Source organism: Rhea pennata, chromosome 19, assembly GCF_028389875.1.
Source record: "Rhea pennata isolate bPtePen1 chromosome 19, bPtePen1.pri, whole genome shotgun sequence".
Lineage (NCBI taxonomy): Eukaryota > Metazoa > Chordata > Aves > Rheiformes > Rheidae > Rhea > Rhea pennata.
Window position 1 is genome coordinate 7,423,281 of NC_084681.1, and position 14,451 is coordinate 7,437,731.

At 49.9% G+C, this 14,451-nt stretch overlaps 1 protein-coding gene across 2 annotated transcripts in view; it reads right to left on the bottom strand.

The window, feature by feature from the left end:
* The window catches only part of HID1 (HID1 domain containing), a 31,388-nt gene extending 17,741 nt beyond the window's left edge, over nucleotides 1–13,647 (bottom strand). The window contains exons 1-4 of one of the 2 annotated variants that reach the window (XM_062591933.1): nucleotides 13,504–13,647; nucleotides 5,831–5,980; nucleotides 3,069–3,239; nucleotides 346–459 (exon numbers count right to left, since the gene is read on the bottom strand). In XM_062591933.1, coding sequence (XP_062447917.1) covers nucleotides 346–459; nucleotides 3,069–3,239; nucleotides 5,831–5,980; nucleotides 13,504–13,569 — 501 coding nt within the window. In that variant the 5' untranslated portion in view covers nucleotides 13,570–13,647. Of the gene's footprint in view, nucleotides 1–345; nucleotides 460–1,152; nucleotides 1,404–3,068; nucleotides 3,240–5,830; nucleotides 5,981–13,503 lie in introns of those variants that run through there. The other variant, XM_062591934.1, reaches the window with a different exon arrangement.
* Nucleotides 13,648–14,451: the final 804 nt, after the last annotated feature.

Below are 14,451 nucleotides of genomic sequence, written 5' to 3' on the forward strand. Positions count from 1 at the left end.
GCTTTTATTTCCACTGCTTTTTCTCTTTGTAGGTTCTCAATAGATTTTACAAATACAGGTTATCCTGCTGCTTTGATGTCCTATCATTTACCTTTAGCACAAGGGCCCTGGCTTTAGTCATAGACTTGGTTAAAATGATGATGGATTGTTTTAAATCAAATATCTGCTGTAGAAGGCACAAATGGCATAAAGTCAAACTAAAATGTCAAAGAGTGTTAATTGCTACATGCTCAAACTCAATGACACAGTATTCTCCTGTCTGCCCATTTGCAGGAAACTGCTCAGGTCTTCTAGGGTGCCCTCCATCTTCTGCCTCTATGCAGATAATCTTGTGATCCAACTTACCACTGTGCTCTTCCGGTGGCTCTGCACAGTGAAATCAGGACAGAAGAGCAGATCTGCAACAGCAAGGAGCAATGATTCAGCCAGCGGCCGGGCATTTTCATCATCTTCATCCCCCTAAAAGTGAGAAATGTTGAAGAGTATTGTCAATCCAGGATTAGAGAAGAGCACACAGTAACAGTAGTATAACACAGCAAGAGAAAGTACACCCCCCATGAACACACAGGAAGGCAAAAACTCTCAAAGGGACAGGCAGGAAAAAAAAACACACAAAATTCACCCAGTAGAGACAAGGAATCTCCCTGGGAGGCAATGACTAAGTGGGAAACAAGCTCTCTAATGAGACCAATCAAACTGAACAGGTGAGGATCCCAGGCCTAGAGATGCTGGGAAGAAGAGCTGCACTGGACCTTGCCACATGGAGAATCATAGAATCAGTAAGGTTGGAAGGGACCTCTGGAGATCATCTAGTCCAACCTCCTGAAGTTTGGCTTATTGAAGACAAAAGGAAAGGAAGTTAGTTACAGAGAAGAGACATAAAAGAAAATGAGGAAGGTGCTTTGGAAGGCACACAGGAGTTGGGGATAGGAAGAAACCAGATAGCAGTGCAAAGAAGCATAGAACCTCTCAAAGGCCAGGGCGGGCTGCCCAGAACTGAAGGGGACAGAACAGGACAGGCAGCAGGTGCCATGCTCAGCAAGGGCCGCCTCAGCCTGCCATGGCAGCACCAGTACGGCAGCAGAGGGGGTTTTGCTGTCTACAGCATTCAAACCCGCACTGCACAATTGTGTTTGGCTCATGCATACTTACTCCTCTGCAGCTGTTGCCAAGGGAAACCTCTTCTGGCCCTGCCTGCCAAAGAGCAACCAGGATGCACGGCCTTCCCCAGCACATGCTGCTGCGGGAGGGAAAGGCAGGGACTAGGAATGGCAGGGGCTTATCTATCTCAGCCAGGCCTCTGTCAGCCTGCACATGACACGCGGCTCTAAAATCACAGCAGGCAGCTAAGGAGATAATAGCCTGTGTGGCTCCGACATCTGTTGGGAAAAGCACTGTCAAACAGATCCTGTATGTAAGGAGACGCCCAGAGACAACAGTCGGAGCCAGCAGGCAGCAAGGATGCTTTTACTTGGGCTGGAAATTGAAAGAGAAGCATTAAGGTCCAAGAGGACTTTTTTTTTTTTTTTTTTTTAAGAACAGTCTACACTAACATAGCCTCAGCTTCCAGGAAAAGTCCCTGCAGGCTCTGGATACCAAAACATCTAAGATAGGTGGCACATAAGAAGCCAATAGATCTGTACCCAGTTGGGAAGGCATCCCATTCCCCAGAGATCTCTTGAGGGTTTTTCCATCTTTCAAGAACTGTTACCCTTTCTCTTCCTAAACACAGCAACACACACACACACACAAATACAGTCCTTGTCTAAGTCCAGCATCCCTGCTTCAGAGCCAGTACTCATTCACACTCATGCTCCCTTCAGCCCCTTACAGGAGGGAGCAACCAACCTTACAGCTGCTTCTGTACCTTGAATCACAACAGCCCTGCTAACATCCAGGAGGCACGACGCACTGGGAGAGCTCCCATTCCAGCAGGATGCGGCTGAGCCAGATTGGTGGCGACCCCACCACTCTAAGGCTAAGAAACTCTCTCCTCTAGCTACTGAACAAAGTGGAAACAGTGGTAAAAGCAGCCTGGCTGGCTCAGAGCACCAAGTATCCTTCTTTCCTCCCCCAAACAGGCTGGATTCAGCTCCTCTCTTGTCTAGCCTCTGGGGCACCCCCCAGCCCCTACCGGGATGAAAGGGTGGCCAAACACCCTCCCCATCACACAGATCATATAACAGAGAGAACAGCTAGCAAACACTTCCCTTTCCATCACCCAGACCTTCCCCTTGAAGTGGCCTCAGGCAAAAGAGATAAGAGCTGACAGGCAGAGACTGGCACTGGCACAAGGTTCATGCTGTACCTGCCACTGCTGATCCCTGTTAGCCCTCCCTCAAAACAGTGCAGTCCACGTTAAGCGAGCAGAACTACCCTCTTCAGCACAGAGCTCAGCCACACTGGCCTGCACACCCAAACTCATAGCACAGTGCTCTCTACGTAGGACAAGGCAGCTGCTGAGGGAACAAGCAGGCAAATAAGTATTTCTAGCTTAATGACTGTTTTTACAGCACTATTTCTCCCATCTGCAGAAGATCCCAAAGCACTTACCCATGACACACGGAGATTCAAAGTGCCATTGTGCCCACTCTCCAGAGACAAAAAAGCAGGGAGGTTTAGAGATTCCCCTAACGTTACACACGCCAGCGAGAGAGCCGGAAACAGTCCTCAGTTCTTTAATTCTTTAATCATTCCTGGTCAGTTGTGGGCTTCACCTACCAAGCTAGGCCCCAGTTAAAACCACGTCACTCTGCTCCTAAACAGAATATTGAGTCACAATGTGATGCCAAGAGCCTCTCCAGCACTATTCACACTACTCACATACTACTCTTACGGCTGCACCCAAGCGAAAACCAGGGGATGCAGCAGCCTGTGCTAAACAAAGTAGCTGAAGGTGAGAGGAAAAGCAGCAAGAATCAAAGGGAGGAAACTAGCTTAGGAGATACCATCTAGTTTCTAATCAAACAGGCACTACTGGAATAAGGTGCCCCCAGAAGCATACAGGGTCTCCCCCTGCAACCTCCCCCTCACTCTCCAGAAAGAGGAATAAATGCCAAGAGACAGACCCCTCCTCGGCCAGCCCCAGGGACAGTTGACCAGAAGAAGCCTCTCCAATCTGGATCCTCGAAGATGTAGGGCAGGATACGTGTGAGGAGCCGGCAGCAATTCAAGACAATTTGCCTCTCTTTCTCTGTGTGGCAGCCGCTCTCTGCTCCCTGCACCAGCTTCTCCACAGCCTAAGGGAAACAAAACCAAGGCAAGTAGCATTAGCCTGGAGACATGTGAGCAAGAGCTGGGCAGGCCTGATGTGCTGTTGACATCATGACATAGAATTAAGTTGTCTTCCCCAGATTCAGTAGTAAAGTCTCTGTGTTGCTGTCTGAAAAACTGCAGAAATAGAGCTAATAATCTTAAATGGACCCTTGAATTTCTGCTCCCATGCTGCAAGATTGCTCACATGCTGGGATGTGCCACACAGCACATGTGTTGGGTCATGTGAGACAGAGGGCCACAGCACCGCTGGAGCATCCCTTCTCACAGGCTCCTTCCATGACAGCACGCACCACAAAGAGCGGATTAAACAGTCGCATCACACACATGAGACTCGGGCCAGGACTGAGGCAGCAGCCTTGCACTGCATGATGTGAGGCACCAGCCGGGGACAATTACATGGAAACACAAAGCTCGACACATCCGTACGTGCCCTCATGATTACAGCAGGTACCTCTCCTGACTCAGCAGGTGGGAGCAAAGATGCTGCCTCCATGGATAAGAATAAGGGCTCCAGAAGAGTCTGTCAAGGCCCAGCTCCCTGCTATACTGCAGCACAGGAGGGTGGCAGCCCAGGTTTCCCCACCTCAGCCTGTGAATAGGGCTGTTGCCCTGGAAAGAGCTTCTGGGCTGAGTCTCCACAGTCCATTTGATCAATATTGAAACTGCCGAGGGAGGCAAGCACCTGTCTTTTATTTTTTTTAATAAAAGGTATGTGGGTCTCGCCAGAGGGCAACCACAGTGCCAGGAGGCAAGAACAGAAGCCTGTAACCAGACAGGAAAAGGAGACCTCCTTTCCCCCTGTACCTGCACACACTTCCTCCTAATCCTTGATCCTGAGGGGATAGAGAGGGGGAATGAAAGCTGAAACATTTACTAAGGATTTACCTTGAATTGTAGCTTTTTAATTCATGGGACCATGTGTCCCTGCTTATTTTCATAGCAGACTGTCTGGGTCACTGACTCTGCTAGTTTACGTCACTGCCTTAATGAGTGTTTAAGTGCTGTTTGTGTATTCTCAGTCTGTCCATGCACTGCTCTGTGATTGCACTTAAATATTTCTGGGGGCACGCTCGTGCACAGCAGAGATATAGATGGAGCCTCCAGAACGACTGCAACTGACACTTTAGCCGTGCTGCTGTGCTTTCCACAAACATGCAGAACTGCTAAGCCCAGCACCATGCTGCACGGGGCGCAAGTCAGTGCCCTCAGACTGGCAACAGCGCTGCAGGAATCTGCAGGCCTTTCTGCCCTGACATGCTAAGATCTAGGGCTCCTGGATGAACAGCCCTGACGTGACCAGGTTTCCCAACACATCTGTTTCCAATAGGGAGAACAGCCCATATTTTAGTCTTATTTTGGGGGGAAAGAGGACACAGGGTTTTTTGTTATTGTTGTTTTTTAAGCAGTTAGCATAGGTCTGAGCCCTTCTCAGTTCCCAAGCTGCTAATTGCCAGAGCCCAGCACTAGGGAATGACCACTTCATTTTTCTTCATTTTTATATTCTTCCTCAGGCATTCACTACAAGAGTCTGTGTGAAGCAAGACACTTAGTCAGAGTGACCTTCACTATGATTCAGCAGTGCCCTTTTGCATTTTGTAGGGCAGGAAAGAAAAACAGGACAGCAAAAGCCATTTGAAAATTGCCAAATAATATTCTGCATGTTTCCAACACTCCATATTCAAGGCTAATCTTTGTATGACTCAAATCAAGAGTACTATCAACACCTCCACTTTCCCAGGCAGAGTAAGTCTCCTCAGACTGTTCCCTCAGCAGCCTAAGACATCGCTCACTAGCTTGGCCACTAGCTTGCCGGTTCTGGCAGAGTGGGAAATACAAGTCAGTGTCCCTTGCACTCCATGAGGATGTGGCAATACCAGAAGCAGCACAAGGGACGTGCTGACATAACAGAAGAAGGAAGACAAGGCTTAAGACTTCCTTCGGTTTCATCCAGGGACTTTTACAGTGACAAACTGCACATTCCTATGCAGTTTAGGAGTTTGGAGGAGAACTAATACACAATGAGGAGAGTTAGATGCAGACAGGGAAACAGATGCACCAGCCGCACCATATAAATACAGTTTTGATACAAGGTTCCCGAAGCTTGAAGAAGTTAACATTTCAGGCAAGATTCAAGGGTGCAAGATGAGATGCAGTTCAGGGATGAGAAAAAAAGCTCTAAACTGAGCAAATGCCAGCTGTAGTCTGTGGTAAACCAAGAGAGGAAGAGCTGAGAGTTATCATGAGGAGACAGAGACAAGCCAGCACAGAGTGTGGTGGAAGGAAATAAACTGGTTCCTGCCACCACACTCAAAACCGATGTGCCACCCTCACCCAGTGGGCATGACTGCCAGTCAAGCAAGAAGCCAGGGCTTGGCAAGCATACCTGGAGTGCCAGTAGCCACCACCACAACCCCTAGTCTAACTCCGCTTAGCGGGACATCTTAAAGTTTCCAATCCAGACATAAGAGGGTCGTGGGTGCCACAGGACTCTTGGCCCAGGGTCAGCCCCCCTCCATCAGCAGAGTACCAAGGAAGAAGAAGGTGCTCTCCTTACCTTGTAACACAAAGTAGCCAAGTTTGAAGGGGATTCTTCTCTCACTGCTCGGATCTCTGCAGCTGGTACGAGGGCAAATACATCCTGCACTGAAGTGGCTGTATCTGCCCAGAACTGGTCCCAAAAAGCATCATCTGTTGCCTCCACAGGCTGTAGAAAGACAAATAGCAGTTAGAGACACAGACCTCCTCTTCTGTTAGGTCCAAACATCATAATGACTGGCTCAGGCCTGGGCCACCCCAGCATCAGCAATACACGTAAGAGAATAAATGAGAAAACATACTGGCACTGGTTTTATAGCTTGACACCTCTGTTACCAGAGCTTTGGCTGATTTGACCTCTCAAATGGAGTATTCCCTCCACAATGGGGGTGACCAGCAAGACATTCCCGTGATGAGCTGCATCAGACTGGGACTCTCCAAGTCTTTCAAAAGTCAGAACATACACAAGGCCGCCTGCTTGTCTGCAACCTAGGACATGTGCAACAAAGTCTTTTCCAATGCAGATGGGTCAGGCTGCTGTCACACATCCTGTCTCCTTCAGAGCATGCCAAGGATGCCCCAGGCGTGTGCTGGAGTTACATCTGCTGTAACCAAAGCTTCAGAGAATACCCCTGACTTCAGAGTCAGGGATATCTCACGTTTGGGTACGAACAGACACCCGGAACTGACAGACCCACCCCATAGCGCTTACAGTTGCAGCAGAATTGATTTTTCTGAATCAAATATTTATGGGGAACTGGATTCAGTGCAGCTGGTCCCTGCCAAGGCTTTGCTCTTAAAAAAAGGCACTAAATGTGCAAGTCAAAGGGGGAAATGGAAATAGAAGGCTTAGATACCAAAAAAGCAATCTAATTCCTTTCAGGCCCACCGCCTGAGAAGCCCATACCCCTGTGTCTGGGAACGTACCTCTCTCTGGTACTCTTGCTGGCTCTGCTGCTGCAGACATCCTCCTCTCTTACTTGTGCCACTGTCTCCTTCCCATAGTATGAGAACAAGTATAATGTCACTCCCCCAGAGGTAAAAAAGCCAATAGTGTTTCTTTTAGCAAGAAGGCATCTCTATTACACAACATCTCAGGCATCCAAAGCCAGAGAGCTCTGAACTATCAGGAAAGACTTAACTTTTCAGCCAGCCTAAAAATGAGCATGGCTTTTCCCATCTAAATGCTCGGATTTGTCAAGAAATAGGTAGTGCCCAAACACAGGTTGGGATTGTTCATCCAGCCCAAGAGTCCTCCCATAAGGGTGACAGGAGCCTTCCTGTGTATTTATGCCACCCAGTGTGAGAAAGGTGGGTCCACAAGTTCACTCAGAAGAGGAAAACGGAAGCATTTCCAAAGGGATTTCCCTGGCCCTGCCAAGGCATGCTCAGCACATCAAAACACCAGTCCGAACACCCTCAACTGCCTGGCCAAGACAAGAGGTAACCTCCTGCCACTGACGTGCAACAACTCAAAAGCAAATGGGAAGGGGACAAAAACACGAGCATGTGTTTAATTTAAACTGTTCTTGCCCACCCCCCAACTCCAGTGTAGTAGGCAGAAAGCTCATCCAGCTCTGTGATACGTTTCTAAGTGTGGCCAAGACTCAGCTCCAGGGAGAAGAGCTCACTCACAGCTCTGGCACTGAGAAGCACTGGCTTTCCCCCTCGGGAAGAGGAAACACCTGCTGAATTAACAGCCATAAGCTGCAAGCAGGTGATGCGTCACTATCACCCCAAGGCCAGAAAGTGAGAGGAGCAGGCAGGCTGCCCCCAAACTGGTATGGCTGGTTACTGCCCTACAGCTCCGTTCCTCAACACTCCAGGGCTATGAGGTTGCATATTGCTTGTCCTCTTCCTTCCCACCACGCAATGAATCAGCCCAAGCTGCTCCCCAGTCCTTAAGCAAAAAGGAAAACACACTGTTTAAGTATGTTCTTAAACACTGTTCTAGTGCTGAAACTAGAGTGCAGAAACCCTCTCCATTCTATCATCTAAACTATGAGACAAGGTCCCCCAGATTCCTTTTCAAGGGAAGAGGGACTTTTTTCAAAGGATCCAAGTGCACAGCTCCACAGAGGAGATCTGCAGGAACAGCCGGGCTCTCAAGAGTCCGGTTTTCAGGAGAACTCAGCTCCCGGCACATGAGTGAAATGTGCTTTTCCAGAATCTGAACCAGAAACAAACTTTCCTGCAAATTACACTCCTCCAAGAGAGCCAAATATTTAGAAATCCAATCTATGTAATGCACAAATACCGTACACTTCCTACACCACCTTTCACATCGTATACCACAACCGCATGGATAATTGCCACATGTACCTCCTGGCTGCCCGCCACAGCCGCTCCCACTGGCAACAGTGAGCAGCAATTGCTGCTAATTGGAGATCATGCATAAATAATGGCTTCACCCTCATCTGAAGGGGAAGGAGAAAGCTATTTCTCTCCAGCGTGCACAGATCCCTTTACCTACCATTAGCATGCAGCCTCTTCAGAGGTTGAACACAGCTGCTATTTTACACGAGGTAACAACAGTTCAGATGGAGTGAAGAGCACTGTGCCCAAAAAAAATTACATGGAGAGGGAGAGAGAGGGAGAGAGGCTTAACAGCATTTACCCAAGCTGCAACACTGGATCCTGCAGCTACATTAACATCATGCCTGCCATCTTAGCAAGCAGATTACACTGAAACATCAGTTCTTCCATTTCTAATAGCTGCCGCGAGTCAGTTCTTCATCCAACAGATGGTATCCCTTTTGTACAATCCTGGGACACGGATTCAGTACCGACTGAGTCGCTCACATCCCTGCAGCCTCTGGATTTTAATTAATAGTCTAGCATCATGAAGCTACTCAATCTATGTAACACTCATCTTCTTGACGGAACATTACTGTATTTTTTTTTTATGTTGATTGTACTTCGCACACCAAGTCTTTGGGGAATCTAAATACCCATTTGCTCACGCTGAGTGCATCCAACACCCTTTACCTAGCTCACAAAGAAGGAAAGAAATCTAGAAGAAGATCTGTTCACCTGTCATGGATATCTTCACTATGAACCTTTACCAAGGTTTAGATACAAGTGCTGGTACTGTACATGCTGCAGGAATGAATCCTACAGCACTGCAGCTTCACAAGGAGCTGAATCCTCATCAGCAATATTGTGAGCTAGGGCCACTTCAGATCCTCTGGGTCAGCACAGATGTGTCCTCTCTTGGCAGCAGAGCTGCAGCACACAGAAAAGAGCAAGCCAGATGCACCTCCAAAACACTGCACAGGAGCAACTCTGCACCAGGTATGCAATGAGAATGAAGACTTCCTTGTTGCAGCAATAAGCAAGGGACTAGTAACTCAACTCTCCTCTGGAAACACAACTGGGATATCTGAAGAGCAAATGAAAGCTGCTGAAGTTAACACACTAGCTGGCAGAGACAAACGAGCTGCTGCCCAAACCAGTATCTCCACACAGAAGGGAGGGAAAAGCAAACACAGCTTGGTTGCTGACACCACTGCAGGCACACTTGTGATACCTCAGAGGGGGCAAGGAAGGCAACTATTTTTACCTATAGCTCACCTAGGCAAAGTGTAAAAACCTCTGATTGTATGCTGACCACACAGAGGCAGAACTGATCCTGTGGAGCACCTCCAGTCATTATGTCCCCAAAGTTGTAAACTCCAGGTTTGGGGTTCTTTGAAACACACCATACTGTAGGAATCAGGAAAGGAAGCCAGTTAGATTTTCAAGCATCTCCCCAGTTAGTGAGCAGAGAATCACAGCCCCAAACAAGCAATCCCTAGACAGGATATGTCAAAGGAAACGGGAAAAGAGTTGAGCTGACAACATCCCGTAAACAGGAAAAGGTCGCAAGGCACAGCCTGCTCCCCTAATTTGTTACTGTCCTCAACCAAAAACTATTACCTTCACTTTTTCCTTCAGACACAATCCCTAACAAATTCAAGCACAGTGGATGCATATTTGCAACCTCCTCCCAACTAAGAACTCTCTGTACTTACACTGAATGCCTATTCCCAGCAATCCCTCCAACAGGTCCTTACCACAGGCTGATCTTAAACCACCTCTAAAGTTGCAGCAAACCATCAGCAAAGAATCAAGGCTGCGTGCAGTCGCTAGTCTTGCTCATTGTGTTCACCCTTGGCTTCCAGCTAACACCCCAAACAAACATCCCATCAGTCCAGATTGCATAGTATTTGGGGCAGAGACTCTCCTTGTCCTGTCACCAGACAGGAGAGCAGGGCCTTAGTCCCCAAACAGGCTTTCTAGCCACACTACTACAGAAATTCAGATAATATGTAACAGTAGTGTGCTCCTTTCTACCCAAATGAGGCAGAACTATGGGGTGTAATGACCACAGAGTCATTCATGCAGCACTTAATTGAGTTCTAAGAAGTCTGGCAACTCTCTGTGCCCAGCTGATTAGTTTGAGGCAATTCATGCACATTTAACAACCTGTTTTGGAGCCACTATGCACAAGGAAAGTCTCAGCATAGATTTATTCAAAATGTTAACAAGTAGCAACATTTGATCCTCAAAGCCAAGGCCAGCAGCTCCATGCAGGTTTCAGAGTAAAAGTGAGCTTTTCTGTAAGATCTTTGCAGTCAGCAAAGGAATACCAAGGCAAGACTCCGAATCAGTTTTTTTCCACCAGTTTTCTGCTCTCGCAGCAGGGGTAGCATTGCACACTGTTGAAAAGGGGAACTAGAAAATGGGATTTGTTGAAATCTGGCAGGAAAAGCCTAGGATAAAAGTCAGCTGTGTAAAGTGTTGTCTTAAGAGCAAAACTGTAACTAACAAGTTTGCTTTTGATCAAGCCAATCAAACTTGATTCAAGTATTCAAGTTTAATACTTTCAAGAATAGGCTACTCAGAAACCGATCTCTGTCTAGTCTTAAGATGCACTTTCACTATGCTCAAATTAACAACCTGCTGTGATATTTCAGCTGCACATCAGGGAGCAAGAAAGGGCTGGAGTTTGTATCCCTATTGTTTGATCCTTCCTGTCTGTTTAAAAGCAGAGGCACAACTAGCATTAAACTGGAGCAAGCTGGTTCACAAGGTCTGGTATTTCATATCTTCCAATCAGTTGCTTGCTGAAATTGTTTAATCACCAACTGACTGAGAAAAGAAAGCACATGTTTCCCTAGCAATTAATAGGCTCCCAACTTCAGTTTCCTGCTCTGCTGCCAACTCGGTGCCATACTCACAGCATATGTTTCACTTTATCCGTTACATAGCCAACATTTTCATAGGTACTTCTTCAGGTGGCCATAAACATTCACAGTGGTAAAACACACAAGGATCCTCAGAAAAAATGTGAGCTTACTTTATTATTAAAAGAGCCTTATAAATTTAAAGTGTAATGTAATATACATATCATATAAAAATCCTCAACTCCATTTCTCCATGTGTGATTATCACTATACATCTGTAGCATATGCAGATACCTTCTGTCAGCTATTACCGCCATCTTTTATCATTGAAGTCATTCTGAAGTGATTTTTCATTTTTAATGCTGTTATAGCTTCATAGTTTCTCTTGCAACTTAAAAAAAAAAAAAAAACACACACACACAACACAGTGAAGTCATTTCATTCTTGTCCATACTTGGTTTGGCTTTCAAGTTCTGGGCTCCACATACAAGTACTGAAGTGCAGTGTTCCTTACACATCATTTTTTAATGTCCACGTGGGAAAACTTGTACTTTTTAACTGACAGAAGTCTGGAGACTTAAGATCTTCTTTTTCAGAAAACCTAACTTCAGTGTTAACTCTGGGCTTTCATCAGTGAGTGAACACTGCTTTCTGCTCTTGCACTTCTGTCCATCAAAGCCTTTGGAAACACTGCACAGGGCATTGCTAAGCTCAGGTTTCATGATACCAGTGATTTGACGAAAATCTATTCGTCCTGCAACCTGATGTCAGAGTAGAAGGCTGTAAAAGACAAGACATGCTGCTGAGAAAGCGATGTATATTTTGAGCACATCAGTTTGGAGCCAGGATCTAACTCTGCCCATTATCTCAGTTCGGTGTGAATCCAGGGACTCACAGGCTGGGAGGTTACGTGGAGGTGGCTGCTGGTAGGAGCTCAGGAGATTTCAGGGGAGTCCAGTCACACATCCTGCACAAGCAAACACCAGTGCCCTTCTAAGGTATGCAAATATGGGAGCGCCAACACTCCACCCTTTTTCCACGTGGCAGATAGTCTCACCTAGACCACAAAGACCAGTCAAAAATGAAGCTTTTTCCTCCTCCCTTTGCTCGGAGCCCCACTGTGTTCTTTCACCGCATATGTCAATAAACCAGCTGGGGGAGGGGGCACTCTTATCCCGCCTGGCAGTATGACAGATTACACCATCCTGAATTTTCTTTGTGAAGAGCAGACTTGAAAGATCCCTTTAGTTAACCGATGCACTGAGAAACAGACGCTTGATTCCTCCTCCCCATTTCATTTTATAAGCACATTTGCTAGTGGAGGAAGGAGAATCCAAAGGTGAAGGTGCTCTGAATTCTGGCATCCAAAAGAGACTTTGGAAGAATTCCCTCTAATGCTAATTTGTCTATTTCTCTTCTTGCCTAGGGACATTGTGGAACATCCACAATAGGATATTTTTAAGAAGTTCACAAAAGACATTCCTGAGCGCTGTAAATACAACTGATGCTACTTTAGAAAGCAGGAACATGATTTCTCAAAGGCTCTTCCAGCCCTGCTTTCTATGACGCATTTCTCAGTCCAAATCTTTGCCTTATGAGATTTCACAGATTTTTCTCTCGTCACCCGCCACCCCTTCGCATTCATCTCTTTTCCTTCTGACCTCATCCTCCTACCATTACATCACTTTCTGCCATCAACCCCAAGCTGTCTTCGTTGCCACAGCTCCCTCACCACCACAGGTGGCTCAGAACACGAGTTCGCCACCGTGGGACCAAATTACTTAAGACACGGTTTCTCAGCAGGACACAACCACTCTGCCCACGCCACTTTGCTGCCAGTACGCTGCTCTTACTGGGCTCCCAGTTTAAGGGAAGAACTGAGATGGCTTCTAGTATAAGAGCAAAACCTGTTAGACCTCTGGGCAAACACCCTCCTTATCCATAATCCTGACTTCATTTAACTCCCGTTCAGCCTACAGAAACGGAGTGATGCTTTCACAGGTCACAGATGGGAACTGTTTCTGCTGCAAAAAGCTCTCTCCCGCGAGCCGGCTGGCGCCGAGGCCCGAGCTTCGCCCGGCCGCCGCCACCACGAGCGCGCCAGGCCTCCGGGGCCGAGCGGAACGGGTGGCCCCGACAAGCAGCTCACGCCGTGGGGAAACGCGGACCGCCACGGGCCAGGCGGCGCGAGGCATCCCCTGCTCCGGGCCTGGCCGTCACCTCCGTCTTCGCCGCCCAGCCGAGTGGGCCGGGAGCGCCGCGGCCTCCACGCTCACCTGCGCCCGCGGCGCCGCGCAGGGCGCTAATAATAAAGATAAGAAATATAGCGACGGTGTCGTGGCGGGGCAGGCCGAGCCCGGGGCCAGGCTGCGGCGGACAGCAGGCCGGGGAGAGGGGCTCCCCGCGCCTCAGGGCGGCTCCCGACATGGCGGCCCCCCCTCTCCCGACATGGCGGCCCCCCCTTCCCCCCCTTCCCGACATGGCGGCCCCCCCTTTCCCCCCCTCCCGACATGGCGGCTCTCACCTGGGTCTTGGTGGTGAGCTGGATCACCGCCTTCCTGAAGTTGAGCTTGGAGTCGGCGCTGCCCATGGCGCGGCGCGGCGGGCTGCGCCCAGGCACCGCGGCGGCGTCGGCAGGGCCGGCCCTCGGCGGCGCTTTATGCCGCCTCCTGCTGCCCCGCCGCCATCCCCGCTTCCCCGCGCCGGCGGCTCTCCCTCCCCTCCCGCCTGTCAAACCCGGCCGCGCAGATGCCGCCCCGGCCCTCCCTCATCCCTTCCTCCTCCTCCTCCTCCTCCTCCTCCTCCCCTCCCGCCGGCGGCTCCTCCTCTCGCAGCCCGGCTCCCAGCCCTCCTTCCCCGGCCGCCGCCCGCCCCTCTCCCCCTTCGCCTCCCCGCACACCCTCCTCCTCCTCCTCGCCGTCTCCTCCCTCTTTCGCTCCCTCCCCTCAGCATCCCGCCTGCCCGCCCCGCGCCCCTTCCCTCGCCTTCGCCCATCGCTCCTTTCCCCCCCCGCCGCTCCTTCCCCTCGGGCCCTCGCCGGGACCCGCCGCCGAGCGCGGACCTCGCCCCCGCCCGCCAGCCGCCGCCCTCCCCTCCGGCTGCCCCCAGCCGGCTCCTGTCTCCCCCCTTTCCCCGGCATTTTCCCCCCGCTGCGGCTTTTGTCTTGCGTTCCCCAGCGCCCGCGGTGAGCTGCCGCCAGGGACGAGGCCCGCCGGGGCACGGGGCGCCGGGCCGCCGGGCCGCCGCCGCCCCCCGGCCGCCGCGCGGCTTTCCGCGCCGAGCAGCTCGGGGGGCTGCGGGCGGGCGGGTCCCCTCGGCGCCGCTGAACCGCGTTTCAGCTCCGCCGCCTGCGTTTCTCTGGAGGAAACGAGGTAATTCCGACCGTTCTGCAGAGAAAGCACCGCGCCGGCTGCCCCGCCGCGGCCGGCTGCGGGAGCCCTCATTTGCGGGCGTACGGCCTGTGCGGTAACGA